The sequence below is a fragment of the Mytilus californianus genome, unplaced genomic scaffold (genome assembly GCF_021869535.1).
Source record: "Mytilus californianus isolate M0D057914Y unplaced genomic scaffold, xbMytCali1.0.p SCAF_1, whole genome shotgun sequence".
Lineage (NCBI taxonomy): Eukaryota > Metazoa > Mollusca > Bivalvia > Mytilida > Mytilidae > Mytilus > Mytilus californianus.
The window spans coordinates 64,468,640-64,492,746 of NW_026262581.1; the positions used below are offsets into that span (position 1 = coordinate 64,468,640).

Sequence of the window (24,107 nt, forward strand, 5' to 3'; positions counted from 1 at the left end):
GAAACTTAGTAACATTGATAAGGCATCTGCATACCAGGTATGAAGCATTCAAGTCTTTAACCTTCTGAAAGTTGTAAGGTGTGATAACTTCAGATCATTGTTGATCATCTTTCAGCAACACATCGTACTGTCAAGATATACAACATAAATCAGAGCAGCCAAGAAAACCTAACCCCATGCTAAACTTTGACATGAAGATATTAAGTAAGATAATCATGCATTTGTATAATTTCTGATGACTGTGCAGCAGCCAAAGGTTCTCAGAAATTGATCTCATCACAAAACTGAATGATTAAAAAAACATTGAAATAGGGTCAACAAAAGACAAACGTCCTTGAATAAGCCCTCTATCGGCAAATAGCTTACACAGATACAAGGTTGATCATCTAGAAATAAAATAAAAAGCTTTATTTGGAATTTAAATGTTGTTGTAGTCCCTGTCACTACCAAAATACATAGATATGTCTTGCTTTCATAAAAGATAGACAATAGATAAGTCACATTAAAATTTAAAATTTTTTATAAATAAAATATAAGATAGTAGTAGTCTTTTAAATATCACAGAATTAAATCACATTTTTCCTTGACTGTTCAATCCACGGTCTCCACAGCTGCAAAACAAAACATTGTATAAATTAAAAAGAATTAAAAATATGATAAATGTGTTAACAAAAACACTGAACTACAAGGTGAATTCAAAACATTTGTAAAGGGTTCCACGGAACCCTGTGTCTCGACTTCGATTGCTGCTGTCAGTGTAAAAGTGTAATGTTGACTTAAAAAGTGAGTCCATTTATTAGTAAAATATAGAATTTAAAAATAAATTCTAATGTTTTCTTTAGGTGCTATTTCTTGGTCTTGAAGATTAGCTTCTGTCCAAGTTTCATAACAATCCATGAAGGTTTACAATAAAATTGAGAATGGAAATGGGGAATATGTCAAAGAGACAACAACCCGACCAAAGAGAAGATAACAATTTACCATGTCAAAAAAAAAAATTAATCCGAGACTGTCTGTAAATGTTAACTGTAAAACACTAAGTCCATCTATCAGAAAAATACTAAAAATGAAAAAAAAAAAAATTCAAAGGTTTGCAAATATTTTCAAAATTTTGCTCTGGATACTGTCTTTTGATCATTAACAAGCTTCTGTCCAAATTTCATAAATTTCCATGAAGCTTTGACAAAGTTATTGATGACTGAAAAACATTAACCTCAGACTGAGCCTGAGTGTTAACTGTAAAAAAACTAAGTCCATTTATCAGTCAAATACAGAAAACTTGAGAAAAGTAAAAATAAATATTTTCAAAATTTTACTCTGGATACTGTCTTTAGGTCATAAACAAGCTTCCATCCTAATTTCTTAAAATTTCATTAAGGTTTGACTAAGTTATTGATGACTGAAAAACTTTAATCTCAGACTAAATCTGAATGTTAACTAAAAAAAACTATGTCCTTTATCAGTAAAATACGGAAAAATGAAAACAAATATTTTAAAAATTTTGCTCTGGATACTGTCTTTTGGTCATAAATAAGCTTCTGTCCAAATTTCATTAAACTCCATGTAGAGTTGACAAAGTTATTGATGTTTAAAAAAAACTTTAACCACAGACTGAACCTAAATGTTGACGCCCCTGACGACGGAATCTAGGATCGCTATGTCTTGCTTTCACGAAATAAGTTTCGCAGGCTCTACAAAATGGGGAAGTCGATAAAACCTGACAAAACCAAACTCTTGTCTATTAACCAACGGAATGGTCAAACAGACTGGAATACAACTATCTATTCCAAGGAAAATTAGCATAGCCTTTGGCCACCAAATAATATCAACAAACAGAATTACAACTACTATCAATTGGTCGCCACAGATGATATCAGTGTTAATTTCAACAGAAAGAAGTCTACAATTAAATGTGTTTCCACAATAGCTCTGAGTGTTAATATCAGCAGATCATCAACTATGACATCATTGGTTTGGTATTGGCAATAACTTATTTCACCTGACAATTTCCTGATTTTCAAAAAAAAACTATGGTCATTACTCCCTGATAAAAGTTGACCTTTGATTGTCTTTTGGTTCATCTATTAATATTCCTTTTTGTTAAATAATTATTAACTATATTTTTGGTTATTCTGAACATCTATGAATATATAAACCCAGATAATTGCATTATGCCAGATTCTGTAGAGTTCATTTTGATCTTGATAAATAATCAATTCATATGACAAAATCCTAGGTACTTTATTCATACGATTTGTACCATGTGACTTTTGTCCTTTTAATTAAATTACTTCCCTTAGTTGTAAGTTGAAAATATAAATTATATGGAATTTGTGGATAATCCAATCTTTTTCCATCTTAGATCTAAAACTATTGTGTATTTGAAAACTTCCTTTGGTGGATATTTACAAATATATCGTGTAATTCAAAGGGAAAATGCTTAAAATTTATCTATTTACGAAATGGAAGGATGAAATCATCATGTTTTCTAAACAATTTGGTTGAAAACTTAAGAAAGCAGGTGAAATAAAAGTTATTTAACCTGAAAGTTCACCCTGTAGGGTGTTTTCCTACATGCAAACAAATCATGAACAATCTCTACTTGTATCCTTATTTCTATTTTTAATCTTGCTTTTTAAGATTTTTTGTTATTTTATATAGCAATTATACGACAGTTAAACTTCCAATTTTCAAACTGAAAAGGCTGAAACTTTTCAAAGTAGACAAAGTTCATTTGTACACGAACAGAAGGCAAACAACATGTACAAATCACCTATATGCGAACAAATTGTTGATTTGACTTAGGAATTGGCATATTTGCATTTTTGTTTTAGGGGCCTGTATAATCCTAATGTAATGGCTGTCATCATGATAAGGCAATATGGTTGCTATGCAAATCAGCAAAGTACCCCAAATTTTGCCATATGTATATTTTGGAACAAATTTACCCAAAATTCATCAGATTCTGAACCCATTATCTAAATATCGATTCACTTAATAGTTAAACTTACTTTTAGGAATGTTGACTTTATTAGACACAAGAATATCAGCTTGGATGTGGTTCATATGCATATACAATGCTTCAGGATTAGACTGCAAATTAAACAATAAAACAAATTCATTAAAAATAAATTAGAAAAGTCTGAAGATCAATTGTATATTTCAGATGTCACAAGACAAATAAACAGGAGCTCCAGCAGCGTATGATGTGCTCCTCATCATCTGTTTTAAGTAATTTGTAGGAAAAAATGTAGCATGTCTGGTACAACTAATCATTCTAATGGGAACCTTTTTTTTTAAATTAGACAGTACCTTGACTTTATGGTGCCTGTAACACTTCAGTGGATCACAATGGGTATGGAGTTTTTCAAATCTTAACATTAAAGTTCAATAACTCTTAAAATTAGACAAACATTCAAATAGAAAGTGATTTTATTTCTATAAAACCAAGTTGGTCTAAAAATTCCTCAAAGATTTGTTAAATCAAACTGAAGTTTTTCATGACAAAGTTGTAAAACAAAAACTTGTTTATGTATAATAAATCTAAAATATGTTTTGTGTCTTTTTTAAGTTTTTGTGTTTTTACCTTTTAAATTTGACAGTTGTAGCATAGCTTTAACCAGTTCTTCATTTTTGTATTTCATTGTTATTACTACTTCGCAACAAAAAGTTTGTAATTTTTTTCAAAGCTTTATTTGAATGAAACTAAATTTTATAATCAATTTTTGCTTTCCGCATTTTCAAGATGTCCCTTTAAGTTACATTATATATGTGTATTTGTATCAATTGTAAATATTTATGCAAACAACTTTTAGATGATGTGAAGGTTAATACAATTACTAGAACTCATTATCTATTATCTATGCAAGGAAATGCCTACACTAAGTTCAAAAAGACTGTGCATGACACCAAATGATAATACAAGTTGCTTTCTTTAAAAAAAGAAATGCAATCGTGAACCTAAATGCCTGTTTGGTATATTATATAAAAATAAAAAGATGTGGTATGATTGCCATTGAGGCAAATCTCCACAAGAGACCAAATGACACAGAAATTAACAACTATAGGTCACCGTACGGCCTTCAACAAGTTTAAAGGTTGAAGGCGTGCTAATCCTCCCCTAATCTGGGACAGTGGTGTACAGTACAACATAAGAACAAACTATAATTATCGCTATTTTGTGTATTTTTCCTTTGATCTTTTTTTGTGATAATTTTTCATATCCTGCTACTCGCTTGAGATAGAAAATTATTGTCAGAAACCAAGAGAGCACGTGCCAATAACACGGTTTATATGGTTTGGTCATTGGCTATCATATTCAAGATACTCCTGATCTTTATTAATTTATAACAAAGGCAACAAACTCCAATCTAGAGAAGAAACAATTTGAAACCTCAACTTTATACTTAAATTAGTTTGTTAAAAAAAATCTCACTTTTTGATTTCATAACTGGTCCTTTTGTAAGTTAGCCTAAATATAATGAAGTTGTTGATTTGTTGTTTTTATACGACTGTATGACAAACAAAAGAAAGCAAGAATAATAGTGCCAATTCAGTATAGCTCATGTCCAGTACGCAATTTCAAAATCCTTTTTTTGCAATCACATGACCGTTAAATAAGGGTATTCATTTTAAGATAAATATTTTGTTACTAAGATGTGCAACTTTTTGCTTATGAATACAAACGTTTTTGTATCGCCTAATTTTTAAAGATATCGTCATATTTTTTTGCTAAAAAACGCTCTAGGCCTTTTTGTGTTAGGGATGATGGATCGATAAATACCCTGCCACAACCGGTCTGTGTTTTTGTTTGATGTTTTTCTGCTTTGTATCGATCTGATGAGTGAAGCATTTTTCAACTGATTTTATAGTTTGTTCTTATGTTGTGCTGTTACACCACTGTCCCAGGTTAGGGAAGGATTAAGCGCTCTCAAACATCCCGCCACATTCTTTATGTGCCTGTCCCAAGTCAGGAGCCTGTAGTTCAGTGGTTGTCGTTGGTTCATATCTGTCATTTTTGTTTTTCTTTTTGCAAACTGTTTTGTTATAAATTATGCCATTTTTTTCTCATTTGAATTGTTTCATATTTTTCATGTTGGTGCCTTTTATTGTCAAAGGCCGTACGGTTGCCTATAATTGATTACATACACTTTTTAACTTTGGTGGATAGTTGTTCCATTGGCAATCATACCACATCTCCTTATTTTTATAAAGATCCTCTAAATTCGCTTATGAATACAGATTGCCTTAACTCCTTGAAAACAAATTTACGGAATCCCCAGAAACTTGCACTGATTCTTCTTCAGGTTGGACATGAAGTTGTGCACTTGCTACTTTAACTTTTAGTCTGATATTTTGTGTATGTGTTGGGTGTGTGTGTGTGTGTGTGGGGTGGGGGGTAGTCAAATACCACAAAGAATATCACTCATAGTGTCTGAAAATTATTCATATTAATAGAATTATTCTAAGGACTCCAACACATATTCATTTATGCACTGTTTCAATAAATTCTGTATTTAACACACCTAAAAGGTGCCTTGAAAATTTTGTTGCAATGTCCAGGGTTAATTTGCATTTTTTATAAGATTAAGTATGGTTTTTTTATAGGCAGTGGCTATTCGTCTGGCTAGCCGGAAAAATAGCAAAAAATGCCTCTCCTTTTTTTATGTTCTACCTATGAATTTCCTGCAAGGTTAGGAGTTGGGCCACTGATTTATGGCTTCAATGGACATCAGACATCTAGAAGACCCTGAATTTATCGTTCCTTGAAGTTTGGTATCAGGTCGTCAAATGATTTTGCATGATTTTTTATTCAAAATGTTCAGTGATTTTTAACACATAGAAAATATGAGAAAAAGGTAGGCACATGTAACCTGCCCCTAAAGTCAGAAGGTTGTGTTTACGGTAGGAAAAAAAAATCATTATTAAATAAAACAGAATAAAAAAGGGGGTTTACCCCAACCCGGGTATTCTATTCCCAGTCCAGGCATATCAGTGCATGTTCATAAATCTCCATTGTAGAAGAACTTAGAAATAATCCATCCAAGTACATTTGATTTAGTCTGTTTTCCTGTGAATTGCTGTTATGCGTTTTGCTTCCATTGATACAGGTAAAAGGTAATGGGGTAAATCAGCAACTTCAGTTTGATTTCTCGCTTTATTTCTTTAGTTTACGTGCATATGCTATTGTTCTGGAGTCTCTCCTATAGAAATTTGTTTTTAAAGCAATCACATTCTCTCTAATTTTCTTTAGGACATCTTTAAATATAAATCATGTCCATTGCATACGCACGTTTGCAATCCTACACCTTATCGGGGACACTTTCTGCGCCACATGACTCTTCTGTTGATATTGAACATTTGCGCATCCGCAAATGGATGGCCGGAAAAACAGAGATTTTTAACTATTCTTCCGGCTAGCCGGAACAATAGACACTCTGTTTTTTTATATATATAAAAAGAGGAAGATGTGTTATGATTGCCAATGAAACAACTCTCCACCAGAGACCAAATGACGTAGAACTGAAGTTAACAACTATATGTCTCAGTACGGCCTTCAAAAGTGAGCAAAACCCATACCCATAAGCTATATAAGGCCGCGAAATGACAAATGTAAAACAATTCATACGAGAAAACTAACTGTCTGGTGTCATCGAGTTGTCGTTTGTTATTGCTTTTGCTTCCTTATTTATATGTTGATAGAAATGTTAAGCCTTTAAAAATTACTATAAATAGAAGTTTGTTATACATGTATCATCTATGACTGCATCTGTCATCACTCAATCTCTATTAAAAGACACTCGTTTTTTTCATGTCTGTATTAGTATGTCACCACTGCTGTTGTATATGCATAATATCAGATCTCACGCCCAAACATTTAATCTTTCACAATCGTCATCATACATCTTAAAATATTTTTATAACTTAAAAATAAAATGTCTGGTTGTAGCATCTTATATCTGCATTTTACATATCTCAACGATTCTAAGGTTCAGTTTGTTTTTCTTTTAATAATCTATTTTCTATTGAATTTAATTTGTCTTTTGATAACGATAAAGGAGAGTTTGTTCCGATATTTTTCCAATTAAAGTAATGGACTTCTAATAATAATTCCATTTTTGCTATTTTAAATGAAAAAGGAACAATTTTAGAAACTCCTTGTTTGTTCGTATCTTTCCTGGACTTAGAATTTTAACTGCTGCTTAAACAGACTTTGCTCTTTTTTAATCACGTTAAAATGGCTCAGTTTTAAAACGCCATCCCTATCCATTGACCGTCATTTAATCTGCAATGTGAACCCATCTTGTAATTTAGAAAACTTAAAATATTTTGTTGCTGATTTAATTAACTACTGATGTAGGATATCAGTCCGCCTTGATTAACACTTATCTCTATAGCAACTGTAAAACGCTAATGCATATTCATTAGATCAATCAATTACCTATTACGCAGGCGGCTATAGAAAGAACAGATGTATTTCGAAAAGACAGAAGGCATTTCCGGTATTCTGAAAGACTACAACATCAATTGATATATATGCGTGAACCCTCAGGGGTTCACGCAATAATCATTGGTTCAAAGAAAAGTGTGTCTTGCTTAAAATAACTAAGACATGGTTTAAAATGCTAAATGTTTATTTTGGACAGCTCATACTTTGATGCATAGCATAGTGACTTATTTTTCAAATATATGTACTTTACTGAATTTTAAATGGTAAAGTTAAGTAGTGAACAAGAAATTTGAATAAATACTTACCATAAATAAATCATACAAGTTGTCTCCCATTGCTTCATGTACATGCTCATCAACTATTGGGAATGTTCTGCAGAAATACTGAAGAAAAACAGAGATTTATATATCACAAATAAGAAAAAAACATGCATTGAAATATCAACATAACAAAAAGTCAGGCTATCTAGACCATGTTCTGTTCATTGTTGTTTGTCTTTTCCATATGTTGAAAATTTAAATAAAGATTCCAGCAAGTTACAATGCCCTTAAGGGTTTCAAAAAAAATTTTGAAAGTTTCAACAATAAAATAAGAGAGCGCATGCTGAAATGTTTCAATTTATATTGATAAAGACTGAATTTATGTTGAAAGTATTTAAGACAAAGATCATGAACACTAAAGGTTGACCAATGAATCATGAGAAAGTGAAGTCAGGGTCAGATAAACATGTGCCAGACTGACAAAGACACATTGCAATCATTCAATACACAAAACAATAGTCTACTCATTGTTAATAGTATCTGAGAAAAAGGACCTAACCACAGAATCTAAATATTGACCAAAAACCATGAAAATGATGTCAAGGTTAGATCAAGGAGGTTATATGAGAAGGAGAGTGAACACTCTGCTTCAGGATATAAAATTAGCATCTCCAGGATAGCAATTCAAACAAAGGAAAATGGTAAAAATATAAAGAAACCGACATGTTTATCATCCACTTAATATGGCCCTCTGATGTACCAGGCTGTTACCACGAACAGTCCGTGTGATTAGGAGAATCACTAATGTCACGTGATTATAACGGTGACTGGGTCATTAAAATACAGGTGTAATTATCTATACTAATCAGTTTAAATGTGTTTTTATTGTGCAATATCATTTGACGCGAAATTCGAAAGTATATCGTCTAACTACGGTGAAAATCGACTAACAAATGACAAAGTTATAAGGATTGAAAGAAATTTAAGAATGCAATTTCTATTGAACCCCACCTTGCTTTAAACAAAGATTTTTGCTTCACCTATATGGTGCTGCCCATGATAATTGGTAGGTACTATCATAGAAAATAGAGGAATATGGGAGGTACTTTCGTTACAGTAACCTGTTGCAACCTGAGCGAATATTTGTAACTGAAACAAAGAGAAATTTATCGAGAGCCAGCAAAAAGTTTATTTCTCATTGTGTTAGGTTGTAGATATAAGCATAGGCGCTTAGATTTTCACTTCCCATGTTGGCTCCTGGAAATGGGAAATGGTAAGTTATATCCTCAAGACATATATGTAAGGAACCTTTGTTCAAGTTATCAGTTGCGACCGGAGAGATTTAATTTTATCCGAGAACCACCAAAAAGTGTTTGCCAGGTATGTAGATTGGTACCTCTCTATATGTGATTTTTTTTCCCCTGACAATACACATGGTATGTGTAGATTTTTTCTGAATCAATACTCTTTTAAGGCCATGCACTGTTGTAATATTAATAAAATTTTTTAGAAAATATGTCAAATTGTTAATAAAGATACCACGACAGGAAAGCGTGTCTATTGATTTATTTACGGACATTTTTCCTGCACATTTTTATAAATATTTTATGTTTTCAATTTTAATTCCATATATATTCATCATTTACGAAACAGTTCAGGTCAGTTGAGTCGTTTGTCTTGCAGATGCAGAATTGTTCTAGATGATCAAATTCTTTTTCGAGCTCCAACACTTGGGCATCGCTTATAAATAAATCTGCGACCATGATCAAATGACTGAAATGCGTCAACAAAAAAACATCCGGTGTGTATTTTTTATAGCCTGGTATCCAGGCCAAACCTTCACTTCTCGTAAGTAAGGCTATGTTTATACACTGTCGAGAATTGAGCCATGATCTCAGGCTTATTTCATAAAATCTCAGTCGGTTTATAACGCTACGGGTGTTTCCGTTCTTACTCGGATGTGTAATTAGGACAAAGTCTCCCTCTGTGACCGAATTGATCTCAACTAATTAACACCCACTTACAGAAAAGGTGGTAACATTTTATGTGTAATAGCGTATTTCGTATTTAGCATCCTCTCTCCTTCTCATATAACCTTCTTGGTTAGATGAACCCTGCCAGGCAGACATGTATAGGTACATCTTGCATTCATTCCATACACCAAATATAGTTGACCTGTTGCTTATATCATCTGAGAAACAGACCATATCATAAAAAAATCTAAAGTTGTCCAATGAACCATGCAAATAAGAACCCAGCCAGACGGCAAAGATCCAATATATCAACTTTAGTGGATAGTTGTCTCATTGGATATAATACCACATCTCCTATTTTTATATACGTACACTTAACAAAAATTCCATACATCAATATAAAAATGAAGAGATGTGATATGATTATCAATGAGACAACTATCCAACAGAGTTCAAATGAGTGGTAGTAAGGGCTATTCCTGAAAAAAACCAATAACCACACTATTTGAAATTCATGACCTGCACCCACCCATACAATAATAATTAAAGTGCCTTCCAACCCCCACCCCCTCCCTTTGTATTCTTTTCTGGAATAGCCTTAATCAATTATAGGCAACCATACACCCTTCAACAATGAGAAAACCCCATACCATATAGTCGGCTATAAAAGGGCAAGACACGAAAAATGCGAAACACTTCAAATGAGAAAACTAACAGCCTTATTCATAACAAAACAATTCAGAAATTAAAAATAGTTTACCTATTGCTTATAGTATCAGAGATATACACTTGACCTATGGAATGAGGTCGAGGTAAGGTGATTTCTGTTCGACAGACATGTAAACATAGCAAAGATCCGTTATACCAAATATAATAATCATATTACTTATTTTAAGTATTAAATTTCACTTTATAAAGAAAACAAAACACTGAACCATGAAAATGAATATGGATATACTGTGGATTCATTTATTTTCGTGGGTATCAATTTTCGTGGATTGAGTAAAACTTGCATTTTCGTGGATATTTGATTTCGTGGTTTTGCCAAAGTCTGCATATAACCTTATAGAAAATTTGTAATTCGTTGAACACTTAATTTCATGGTTCACCTGTACCCACGAAATCCACAAAAATTCGTATCCAATGAATAATAATGAATCCACAGTACATTTAAGACAAACAGAAACTTCAAAACATAAGGCATCTTCAATCTTCTGAAATATAAAGCTTTATACAAATATTTTAAGTTGCTGCCACCAAATTAGCATCAATAAGTATTCTGCAACTTTTGTAGCAGGCTAGACAAAAATACGAGGCACACATGTGTCTGAATCGCTCACCTGGTGAAAAAATCACCAGTTTTCTTATTAGTACATCAGTAATATCAGCATTTTTAATAACTCAAAAACAGGTTGTCAAACTTTCAGAGATGTTAGATCTTATCATATTGATTCATTTTGGCAGTTCACACTTTTATCATAGCTCCTAAAGTTTTCAAATAACAGCAAAAAATGAAGAAAAAAAAAAATTGAAAAAAATGTATAACTCAAAAACAAGTTGACAGATTTTTCTGAAATTTTCAGGGTTAATAGATCTTGTTTCAGGATAATAGCCAGATACTATAAAAAAATATTCTTCAGGGGTAAGTACTCCAAAAAAGGTCAACAGATTTCACTTATTTTCAGGGACGATACATCTTGTCAACATTTCAGGGGCAATAACTCCAAAATTGATGGATCGATTTCCAAATTTTTGTTAGCCCAAAATGTAGTTTCTATTTTTAGACATGGCAGCCATTTTGTGTGATCAACCTGGATGAAAATAATGAACAATATAGATGACATCCTACATATGAACCAGACAAATTTTGGTTTCAATCCATTGAGCAGTTTCAGAGGAGAAGATTTAAAAAAAAAAAGTTTATGGACAACAGAAGGAAGACAGACACAAAGTAATGGCAAAAGCTCACATGGCCTTTCAGAACATTAACTTTCTGTTTTCAGTTCTATTGTAAGAGAAATTACCTCTAATGAAATACTGGCTTGCCTTTGACTGTCAGCATAGTCCATATTACCCATGGTATATAATAGGTTGTGTGTTACTCTCAACTACAATAAAGAAAACATATCCCATTTTATACATGGTATATAATAGGTTGTGTGTTACTCTAAACTACAATAAAGAAAACATATCCCATCTTACCCATGGTATATAATAGGTTGTGTGTTACTCTCAACTACAAAAATAAAACATAGTCCATTTTACCCATGGTATATAATAGGTTGTGTGTTACTCTCAACGACAATTAAAAAAACCATTAAAATACCATGTCACTAATGGTATTTTATAAATAGTTCCTCCTCAAAAGTACCTTTTATATATGAACACTGATTTATTTGTACATGTGAATATAATGTAAGTTTAACAGAATAGTGCATTGAGATTTGTAATACTATACATTCAGAAATTATTGTGTCCATTTACCATTGGGATTTTTAAAGGACCAAAAAAATTCAAGATTAAGTATTGTCATTTCAGGAATAACTGCATACAGATATATGTATAAAATATCAGAATGTGATTTCTTATTATTGCCACACTCCCCAGTCACATTATTCTCAGTAATAAATTAAAGAACCTTAGTGAGCGCGCTCACATACCCCACGTCCCCACATTGTCATTGGAGAAATAAAATAAGTGTAAGAAAAAAAAATTGAATCATAATTTCCTGTCAATATGCACATCTACATAGTATGTCCTTATTATCTACAAAGTTTCATGAAATTCTGTTGTGTGGTTTCAGAGGAGTTGCAATGACAAACTGTTGCAGTAGTACATTGAAGCAAATAAGTTCAAAAGGGGATAACTCCTAGAAAAAAAATTGAATCATAATTTCCTGTCGATATGCACATCTACTTAGTATGTCCTTATTATCTACAAAGTTTCATGAAATTCTGTTGTGTGGTTTCAGAGGAGTTGCGATGACAAACTGTTGCAGAGGTATATTGAAGCAAATAAGTTCAAAGGGGCATAACTCCTAGAAAAAAAATTGAATCATAATTTCCTGTCGATATGCACATCAACATAGTATGTCCTTATTATCTGAAAAGGTTTCATGAAATTTCTGTTGTGTGGTTTGAGAGGAGTTGCGATGACAAAAGGTTGCAGTAGTATATTAGGCAAATAAGTTCAAAGGGGCATAACTCCTAGAAAAAAATTGAATCGTAATTTCGTATCGATATGCACAACTACATAGTATGTCCTTATTATCTAAAAAGGTTTCGTGAAATTCTGTTGTGTGGTTTGAGGGGAGTTGCGATGACAAGAAACAGGACTGACGGACGGGTCAAAAACATTATACCCTCCGCAACTCGTTGCGTGGGGTATAAAAACTGATGCATCATGCCAAATGGAAGTTATCCTGAGATTTACATAGATTGCTATGATTCTGAGTGTGCTTACTCCTCGGTTGAAGTTTTGGAATCTTATGGGTACATTCTATATTTGGCCAAGAAATTGGGATTTTCGCAAAGTCCAGAAGTAAAGTAAAATATTTTTACAATAAGTTATTACCTGTATTAAGTTTTCTGCAATTTCATTAGATTCTCTTGCAAGAATTCTGAAATGAACAGTTAAAAGGTAAGTAAAAAATGAAAATAGTTTATGTAAAATTTTTTAAAATATTAAGGAGATGTGATATGATTGCCAATGAAACAACTTACCAATCTAAGAGTAACTCGCAGCAACTTAAAACTATTTTTTTCAATCAATCTTGTTTTTTAACAATCATCACAAATAATAATTTAAAATATCACTTAAAAATGATTCAAATGCATACATACATTCTAAATGTTCAAACAAATAAAATTATGATAAAATACAGGTCAAAATCCTGGATAAAATAAGAGTAAAATATCTGATAAATGAATAATACACATGATTTCATGCAGACATGATCCTTTCCTCATTTGACACATGTAAAAAGTAAACTGCTCTGATGCTAGTCACCAAAGTTGTCTCCCCTTCTGAAAAAGACTGTTTCATTGATAATGATACCATGCATCTATTAATGAACTATCCCTTAAACTATAAGACATAATAATGCATATGTTTTCATATTATGAATTTTTTTAAATATTATCCTCTTTAAATTCTAATCATAAAATCTGACATTATGATAGCAGTAATGAATTAGACTATTGAGTAAAATGATTACCCTATTGTTTTAGCTGCAGCGGCTTGTTGTACAAATACTGGCAGTGGTGCATTTATTCTGGGAACATCAGGATCTGAAATTATATTATTTTATGATCTGATAATTTTATGAGGTTAAATTTGTATTGGATATATTCAATTGAGATAAGTTAATTGATGAACTGTTATGTTCTGTCCATGTCATGCAAAAAAAACAAGTAAAAACAAATGCTCCTTGAACAGAGTATAAAACTTGATATATGTAGTATAACTGGCTTGAGGATCTTCTACATAGTGTAATAGAAAAGTTTTCGAAAGCAATATAAAGTAATCTTCCAAGAAGTGCTTTGTTTCTGAATTTCACAGAATTGTGTTATTACATGAGGCATAACTCTTTAAATGGTATAAGTAACAATACTGAAATCCTTGGGTAGAAATGTTGTTAAGCCTACTCAAGTTACTATTTAGAAGCCATTTGTTTCTGACTGGCTGATAGACAGACACAACAAGAAACTATACAATGCCCAGATTTTTTTCTAGGGAACATTTAAAATTATAAGGTCCTACATCCTCATTTCAATAACTATGGAAAGGTAAATGGAAAAAAAATTAATATCAGTTTAACTTGGATTTCTTTAACAGAAGATAATAGTATATCAAAATTATAAGATCAAGACTCATAGAAAAATAACATTATCGCACACAGGCTATCAATTTAATTAAAGAAATTTTCAGACAATTAAACTCTGGAATTGTAAATGAACAAACAGCTAAAACTGAACATGAAATACATCATAAATGGTATATATTAACATTACAAAATTATAAGATCCAAGTTGATAGCAAACTAACATCATCTGGAAATTATTCATTTTACCAATTTGAGACTCATGCATGGGACATAACTCTGGAATGGAAATTGTGGCAAGAGTGAAGTAATTGTTGAAATATTATGAAGTCATATTTCACTGCAATATTTAAAGCCAAAGTCACCTGGAAACGTGTTGCTTTTGATAACAGACTGGAAATCAGCATCTAATACTTTTCTATAACTTTTTTGAAAGCCTAAAAAGGTGTCACAGAATTGTGTATTTCTCCAATTAAATATTTACTTTCCACCAACTATTTCTGGTTTTAGATGGATTATTATTGGGTTATGCTAAGAAGGAGTCTTAAAACTTATCATGTTGTTAAAATATATACCATCTAAGATTTCTGGTTTTCTTATTAAGTCTTCTTTAGCTGGTCTAAGCAGTATTACAAGTCCTTTCAATAGGGAATCAGAAACTTCATAATCCATCAATTCCTTGATCAATTCAATAGCTGTGAAAAGAAAGTAGAAGCAATATTACATCATACATTTTAACTATTGAACGATTCTTTGAACAGAGATGATGGTGACTGTTTTCTCAACATAATTAATTTTCCCAAAAAACTTAAGACAAAAAGGTAACCCTTTTTAGCTCATGAATATCAAAGTATACTAAATTGAACCAAATAAGCAGCTATGATGCTTAAGTTGAAGTACATCTTACCTTTTTGGTCACTGTAAAGTTTTATATATATTGAATAATTTAAAAAAAAAACCATCCAATTTCATTAAGCATTTCCTCTTGATGGTTATGCTGCAAAAATACATGTTCACTTCAATCAAAAGTTTCAACAATACCACTGTTCCTTGGTGTGATAGTTAAGACACTGATAAAGGCATATCAGCAGGTACTGTGAATTGATCATTGTTTGTGGGGTATGTCAAGTTTTTGTGGATTTGGTGGGTAAAGGTAAAGCACAAATTTTCAATTTTCAACGAAGAATAAATTATCTATAGGCCTGTATGCAGAGGCAAAACCATGAAATCAATTATCCATGAAAATACTTGTTTTACTTAATTAACAAAAAATGGCACTCAGGAAAACAAAAGGATCCATAGTAGTCCAAATAATAATTTCCATTTTTAATTTGACGACATCCTATCAAAAAATTTAAATTGTAAAAATACCCTCACCAGACATCATGAGTCTCTGAACTCATCACCAGGCAAATATTATTTAATTTTTGTGTTCAGTATTGAACCTCAAGGTAGAAATTACATTATACAAAATGTATATATATAACTTGTATGCTAACATAGGTATTTCAGTATATCATATTCAAATGTTTATTTGATTTGGAAATAAGTATGACCAACCATAGGGTATGGGTTTTTCTCATTGTTGAAGAATGTACACTAGCTTAAAATTGCTTACATCCACTTCATTTGAACTCTGGTTGATAGCTGTCTCCTTGGCAATCATACCACATCTCCTTATTTTTATATGAGGACATATGTTAAGGAGAAGGTATCATAAGGCCACTTGTTGGCCCTTAGAATTTGAAAATAATAAAATATTAAAAATCCATCAAATCAGTATAACCTGGCTCTTTACATTCCTAAAAAACTAATTCTTAAATGTGCACTTAACACAGCAAAAAAAAACAAAAACTGTATGTTTTTCTTTGTACATGTATTACAAACAAGTAAGAAAATATCTAAGTAAGGAAAAAACCATGATAATACAATGTATATAATAAAATAAAATTGAGAATGGAAATGGGGAATGTGTCAAAGAGACAACAACCCGACCATAGAGCAGACAACAGCTGAAGGCCACCAATGGGTCTTCAATGCAGTGAGAAACTCCCGCACCCTAAGGCGTCCTTCAGCTGGCCCCTAAACAAATATGTATATTGTATATATGTGTCAGGAAAATTATTACATAACAGGCATGGGCTATTTGTCCAATTTTAGTTTGTATTAATTGCTCTTCATTGTTACATGTACAACAATATATTTGAAGATAGAGTTTTACCATGTTAATATCAAGGTTTCAAGTATTACCTTCATACTGCACCTCCAGGTGTAAAGTTTTCAATAGATTAAGTAATGGCTCTACTATACTGGGATTTGCTGACTTCACAATTGGCTAAAACAGAAGGAAAAAAGTTTCAAAGGATGTAATATAATACTTAAAGCTATAATAATATTCTTTTGAAATGTGAGTTATTTTAGTAAATAGCTGTGAATATGATTAAATTAATTCATTAGGTCATTTTTGCAGTATACAAAATGAATCAACTTATATCAAATTATCTGTCTCTCTTCTTTTGACTGCATTTAAAGGTAACTAAATGTATGACATGGTATAACAATGCTAAATACCAGACTCACTACATATCTAATAAACTGCTTCGCTGAGCGCAGCTGGATACGCCCGCAGAGGTCTAACCCTGAACAGTTGGGGCAAAAATGGACACAATATTCAAGCTTGATACAGGTCTGAATTTGGATTGTAATTAAATATTTGACATACTTCTATTATAGGTTTCTGAATAAATGTAGTCAAAGAACTTGAAGTTGGTTATATGAATTGAATTTATATTCAATTAAAGATTTCTTGCTGTTGTGCAATACACTGTGCTGTTGCGCAATACTTAGTAAATCTGTTGTCAGACTATAAACAAATAAAATTTATAAAATTCTAAAGGGAGCTTACATCAATAGATATAAACAGTTTACCAAAGTTTCATACGAATTGCTGAAAGCATTTTGGAGTTTTTGTCTGAAAACTGGAAAATCCCCCCTTTTTTAATGAATAAACCCCATAATTCGGAAATGTAAAATCTAAAATTATAAAATTCTAAAGGGAGCTTACATCAATAGATATCAACAATTCATCAAAGTTTCATGAGAACTGCTGAAAGCATTTTTGAGTTTTTGTCCGAAAACTGGAAAATCCCCCTTTTTTTTATGAATAAAACCCCATAACTCGGAAACGTAAAATCTAAAATTTATAAAAATCCAAAGGGAGCTCATGTCAATAGATATAAACAATTAACCAAAATTTCTTGCAAGTTGGTGAAAGCATTCTTGAGTTATAGTCCGAAAACTGGAAAATCCCCCTTTTTTTAATGAATAAAACCCCACAACTCGGAAACGTAAAATCTAAAATTTATAAAAAACGAAAGGGAGCTCACGTCAATAAATATAAACAATTCACCAAAGTTTTAAGCAAATTGGTTAAAGCATTTTTGAGTAAATGTTCGACATGTTGACGACGGACGGACAGACGGACGGACAGACAGACAGACAGACAGACGGACGTACAACGGTATACCATAATACGTCCCGTAAACGGGCGTATAATAATATGAAAATAAGAAAATGAGGTATGAGTGTCTATGCTACTGCAGCCTTGTCACTGTACAACCTGAGTAAAACTCATATGATAATAATGCCTTTTCACCAAAGGTCATTCAAGTAAATACAGAGATGCTTAGTTGTAAAACTACTGTATATGAAAATACCATCATCAAATCTCTGAGGAATATAATTACCTGTACAACTCTAAGAGATTGTGCTGCCATCTGTTGCGCTTTAGGAGAAGTACATGGAAGAAGTGCTATCAGTCCTTTGTAAACCTGAACTTCAAATTTAAAGTTGCCTTGTGCTAGCATGAGTAGCAGGTTTCTACAAGCATCCTGTGTTTCCTCGGACTTGGCTTTAGCTAAACATTCAGCTACTGCTCTAATTCCTACAATAAAATATTATGCAGTCACAAAACTAGTTCTACACCCGCTTCGTCATATTCTTCCTGTCCCAAGTCTAGATTCCTTGTGATTTTCATTATACTTAATGTTTTTTTTTTACAGATTTAGAAATTTTGTTTTGATTTCAGATCTTCAATGTCCCTATAGAATTTAATAAGAACTTGTCTAGACCTGTCAATGATTTAGAGCTTTGGAATGTAGCATGTTGCATGTCTATAATTCATCATGAATGTCACGTTCAAAAGCTCCCTCTGAGCTTATACTGTATTGTTATTTAACTTGCCAACTTAAAACTTATTTGAATTTTATATGGAATTGATGTAGACATTTGTAAGACTTATGCTGACCTACATGTATGCATGTTATTTCTCTTTGCTATTGATTGTAGATTCAGAAAGATGTGTTTAAAAGTTATTTGTGTACAAAATGTTTCATGGTATATATAATATATTTAACCCCGATTACACACACTTAAAAAGATTACCCCTTATTACACATTTTTTTTATTAAACTCAAACCAGTTAATTATTTCTATTATTTCTTAGTGCATTTTATTTTTATTTTGTATTTATACTAGCAAATGACACTTATCCAAACAATAACAATAGACAACAACAGTGAGCACAATTGTAGTTATTTTTGGTGAAAACTAGATATACAAATAAGAAGATGTGGTATGATTGCCAATGAGACAACTCTCCACCTGACACCAAATGATGTAGAAGGTTAGCAACTATAATACATGTAGCATGATGTAGGTCACTTCAACCATGAGCAAAACCAATACAGCATAGCAAGCTATAAAAGGCCCCAATGTGACCATTTAATTCCAGTGTTGTTAGGCTTAGTGTATCTCTAACTTAAAACTATGGATAGAAACATGACCAGGCTTTTACATATTTGTGTACAAATTAGAACCAGTTTTATTGCATTAATAGAACAAACATACAAATGATCTTTATTTTATTTTTTGTTTGTTTATAAATAACAGCTTTTAAGCACTTATTGTTAAGTTATCTTTGTTTATAAATAACAGCTTTTAAGCACTTATTGTTAAGTTATCTTTGTTTATAAATAACAGCTTTTAAGCACTTATTGTTAAGTTATCTTTAATTCTTCAAAAAAATTTATTTACCATAGCTTTCACAGATGAGTTCCTTATACTTTCTGCCAGCATTAGCTACACACTGTAAACATTTTAAAGACTCCAACTTGTCGTCTTCTTTTGCTTGCTTCAGTCCTATAATTTCTAGTAATGTTAGAACACCACCAACTTCTATGAATTCTGCCATAAATTTATGTCTATAAATAAAAAAAAACAATATATGAATCTCAGAAAAAGATTATCATTTAGCTTAATTATAACACCTAACCAATATAATTTAAATGGATTTATGGAATAAAATCTTACCTAAATAGTTCTATCATTGAATTCTATTGTATTTACTTTCAAATGTGCACAATTCTCAAGAATCTCTTCTAATAGTATTGTTAACATTTTTTTCATTCATATTTTCAATGGTAATAACATTAATTGATCTTTTGGTGTTATCATGCATAATCATTATAATTCATTTTAATAATACTGTAAATATCCTCATCAAAATCATTTTTTTTTTGGTTCGATCCATAGGCATTTGAAAACTATGTTACAAAAATGTACTACAAATCTATAAGTAAAGTACAAAATATATAATGTCTTTCACAATTCAATATAAACTATAATGTATCCATAGTAATTGATTTCATCAAAACAAACAATCAACTATAAATAATCCATTAACTTTCAGTCAAAACTTTATAAAAAGTTAGCAAGGAATATAGCAGAAATTATTTTTGAAATACATGTGTAGGATGGTTTTATTTAAGATATATAAAGAACAAACACTATTTTGAATAAAAGGGGATATTGGGTATATAAATTGAAAAGTGTTAGCACCCAATACTGTCCTATAGTCTTTTTTCATAGTATTAAAAAATCATTTTACCTTTATTTACATTCTCCTTAGTTTGTGGGAAAGCTATTTACCTTAAAGTATAGTCATTTTGACAATCATGACAATGTTTGAAAGAGAAAAATGATTTAATTTAAAACAAAAAAATTATTAATGTAAATATCTTACAATTAAAACAAATGAAGAAACTTATACATGTACTTACCCACTTGATGCAGATAAGAATATGGAAATAGCTCGTAGCTGTTCATTCAGACTGGTGCCAATCATATATCTGTCTTAATTAAGGATTGATAACAATTTAAATGTAGGTAATGCCAAATCACACAATTAAAGTGCTTAGTGTGATTCAAAGCTTCACCAATTTCAGTCTTTCATTAACCTTCTTCAGAGGCAGAATGATAAATTAATGATATTGGCACACTTTACACTGAGGAGGCTGTGAATGGTCTTATAGTCAAGGTTTTCCCTACTGTTTGTTTGGACCTTCTTTAACATATGCTGAAGGTGTAGAATGTTGAGCCTGAAGCCATTTCCTTAACAATAACTGTTTTTTTTTCAGCATCATAACCCTCTGATTAATGTTTTGACAACACTACACCTATCTACAATGCTGGTAATTACCTCTAATCATCATAAATAGATGCCATATCTAACAATTATCATGATCACTATCCTTTCCCCTGTTGATTGTTCTATCAAACTACATGTTTTAAAAACACTTGTTAATTAGTCTCAGGGTCAAAATCAACGATTAGTGTAATGTCATTTACACAGGAAATCTATCTTTTAACACACTTTCGTTATACTAGGGCGGTAATGTTTATATAGTAAAAATGGTGTCTGAAAATTTTCATTATGGAAAGTATGATACATTGTGTAAATGGGATTTTGATCTCTTCAAATGGGGGACCGAAGGAGGCCCCCCGAAAATAAGATATTGTCCTCATATATAATCTTCACATGTATGATGTCTGTGATGGCCAGTTATGGTGGACAAATAGCGATAAGGTGTATTTTGTTATTTGAGGCCAAACTGAAGATATACCCTGAAGTCTAGTAATTTCATTAATTCGATTACATGTAAGTCCTTCGATCCCATTTCCTTAACATCAAGTTAAATGAATGGACTTACGAGACATTAGAATAGACCTTATCTATTAGGGGATCTGGAACACTTGAACTTTTGACGTCATACAACAATCACTTTTCCTTTGTGCAATCAGACATTTTCTCTTGTGACATCAAAATTTAACAAGAATATCTGTGATGTCCAGTAATGGCAGACAGATAGCGATAAGGTGTATTATCAGCGATGCAGGAGGCGACGTCCATACTGCCATGTTGTCCATAGGAAGTATCGTCCATACCATGAAAAGATGTATCGGCTATAGGACAACATTGTCCATACTTTGTAAAGATGCGTTGTCCTTGATTTTCATTTTCGAAAATGAATTTGTAAATGTATTATGCTGTATTTACATTATTTGTCATGTTTTTATATGTTATACACTTGGAATACACATTATATATATCATATATATAAATGTGCTTTATCTAATAAATATCTATATTAATTATTATTTTCTAAATGGATTTTTAATATCTTGCGTAAAACAAACTGAAAAATAAAAAAAAAATAAAAAATGAATATCCAAAAAGGAAGATTAATTTCTGTCATGTTAAAACAATAAGTTTAGTTTTGAAATATAAAACTAAGTAATCAGATAATGATTAATTTTAAAATTAAAGAAGATTGTTAATTGCTTATCATTTCTTTGATGAACATAGTATTAATTATGCTTTTGTCAAGAAATTGTCAAAGAAATACAACACAAGATCACTATAAAAACAAAAGCACCCAGGCTGAGTTCAAGTGGATACAAACATACATTTTGTACATTGGGTAACAATACAAGCTGTTTGAGCAGCCTTTTGAAGTACCAACCTTGCAGCATAAAAGCTGGGACTATTATACTAAGTAGTATAATAGTCCCAGATAAAAGTAACCAGAAATGTCGTTTGCAATAATTTGGAAAACAACAGCCTCGCCATATATTTATGTTATAACTATGAAATAATACTTGTTGTGTATTATTTTATTTTATGTTATAACCAGAATGGAATCCATGACAACTCGCCCCACTGCCAAATCATCCCACACAAAATCGCCCCACCTTTTCACCAACTCGCCCAACGCTTGTTTACCGTTGAATATACATGTAGGTCTGCCAACTTGCCCAACTTATTAAAAAGGTTAAAATCCCGCTGAATAAAGGTCTGCCAACTCCCGTCACTTATGAAAAATAGTAAAATCCCGCTGAATAAAGGTCTGCCAACTCGCCCCACTTAATCTTATGAAAAAAGGAGTACATCTTACTGCATTAATGACTACCAACTCACTCCACTTATAAAAAGGAGTTTAATCCCATTGAATAAAAGTCTGCCAACTCGCCCAACTAGTGAATAAAAGAATTAAACTGTACTGAATTAAGATCTACCAACTCACCCCACTTATGAATTAAATAAATACTGATGAAAACCTTAGAAATGCATCTTGTTGTTTTTTTTAACTCTTTTCTTTTGGTTGAAATAAAGCAGAAAGAAGTAATTATCAGCATTTCTGTGACATACGACGTTAACAGTTATTGACTATTGTAACTGTTTATGATGTTTGTTTTCTGGTAAATGTAATCACTGTTTTACTAGATAAGTCAAGAATCATGCGTGTTTATAATAATAATAAAGTTATTCTCCAATAAATAATAAAATTACATAATAATAAATAATGTAGATCTACAATTTTATTTTAAGAAATGAAGCATCATTTAATTCAATCATAGTCATATATTCAATTTTCGATTTTTATTAGTATCACAAGTGATTTGTTTTATTCTGTGTAGATAAGTTTTCATAAGTTGGGCGAGTTGGTAGACCTTTATTACATATTATCAGTATTTTACCCTTTGTCATAAGTGGGGCGAGTTTTTTAGAAAGTTGGACGAGTTGGTAAACAAGAGTGGTGTTATTTTTTGAAAAGTGGGCCGAGTTGGTGAAAAAGTGGGGCGATTTGGCAGTGGGGCGAGTTGTCTTGCTTCCTACTTAAAGTATATGGACGATACGTCTTTACAAGTTATGGATGATACGTCCTATGGACGATGTGGGGGTATGGCCGACACACCCTATTGACGATGTGGAAGTATGGCCGTAGCGTTTCGAAAGCTATTATCAGCCAGCATCAATCATACAGAACCTATTTAATGTCGAGAATAGTCTCTAATGAAAAAGGATACGTCAATCTAAGCCAAGCTGTTAGTCTTGTTAAAAATAAACTAGCAGCCTGTGCAAACTCTTGTTCCAATTCAGGTCCTGTTTTATTTTGGTTCTGTCTAATAAAGTCAATCAAAATTTTTGCTCTAACAACTTTACTTCCTTTATCCCATTCCTGTAGAAGATTTGTGACCTTTGAAATGGCTGATTGTTGCTTTGATGACCCCATTATTTAAATTGTCTCTATATTATTCGCATTAAAAGCACTAAATGATGTCAAACACTACAAATTTTAGACTATACTCTCAATCAAAAATAAGTTGTTTACATGTTGCTACATCGCCATTTTTCATAAGTACGCTTTTATATTAAATCAATTTTCATTGGATCAAATTAAAGTCGTTAGCCAATGAAAATT

The 24,107-nt window shown here is 31.7% G+C and overlaps 1 protein-coding gene across 2 annotated transcripts; it reads right to left on the reverse strand.

Annotated features, from left to right (window-relative positions):
- Window positions 1-502: 502 nt before the first annotated feature.
- Window positions 503-24,062, reverse strand: LOC127706296 (armadillo-like helical domain containing protein 1). Of its 2 annotated transcripts, XM_052210819.1 has the most exons (12): window positions 23,713-24,062; window positions 20,625-20,693; window positions 19,600-19,766; window positions 18,252-18,448; window positions 16,756-16,840; window positions 15,081-15,200; window positions 13,900-13,972; window positions 13,257-13,302; window positions 11,708-11,791; window positions 7,756-7,833; window positions 3,012-3,093; window positions 503-611 (listed from the first exon to the last, which is right to left on the reverse strand). In XM_052210819.1, exons 1-12 carry the CDS (start codon window positions 23,916-23,918, stop codon window positions 592-594), a joined length of 1,227 nt encoding a protein of 408 aa, XP_052066779.1. In that variant the 5' UTR covers window positions 23,919-24,062; the 3' UTR covers window positions 503-591. The 2 variants fall into 2 exon arrangements, with proteins under 2 accessions (XP_052066779.1, XP_052066782.1); XM_052210822.1 differs by lacking the exons at window positions 503-611; window positions 3,012-3,093; window positions 7,756-7,833; window positions 11,708-11,791 and adding an exon at window positions 11,836-11,919.
- Window positions 24,063-24,107: the final 45 nt, after the last annotated feature.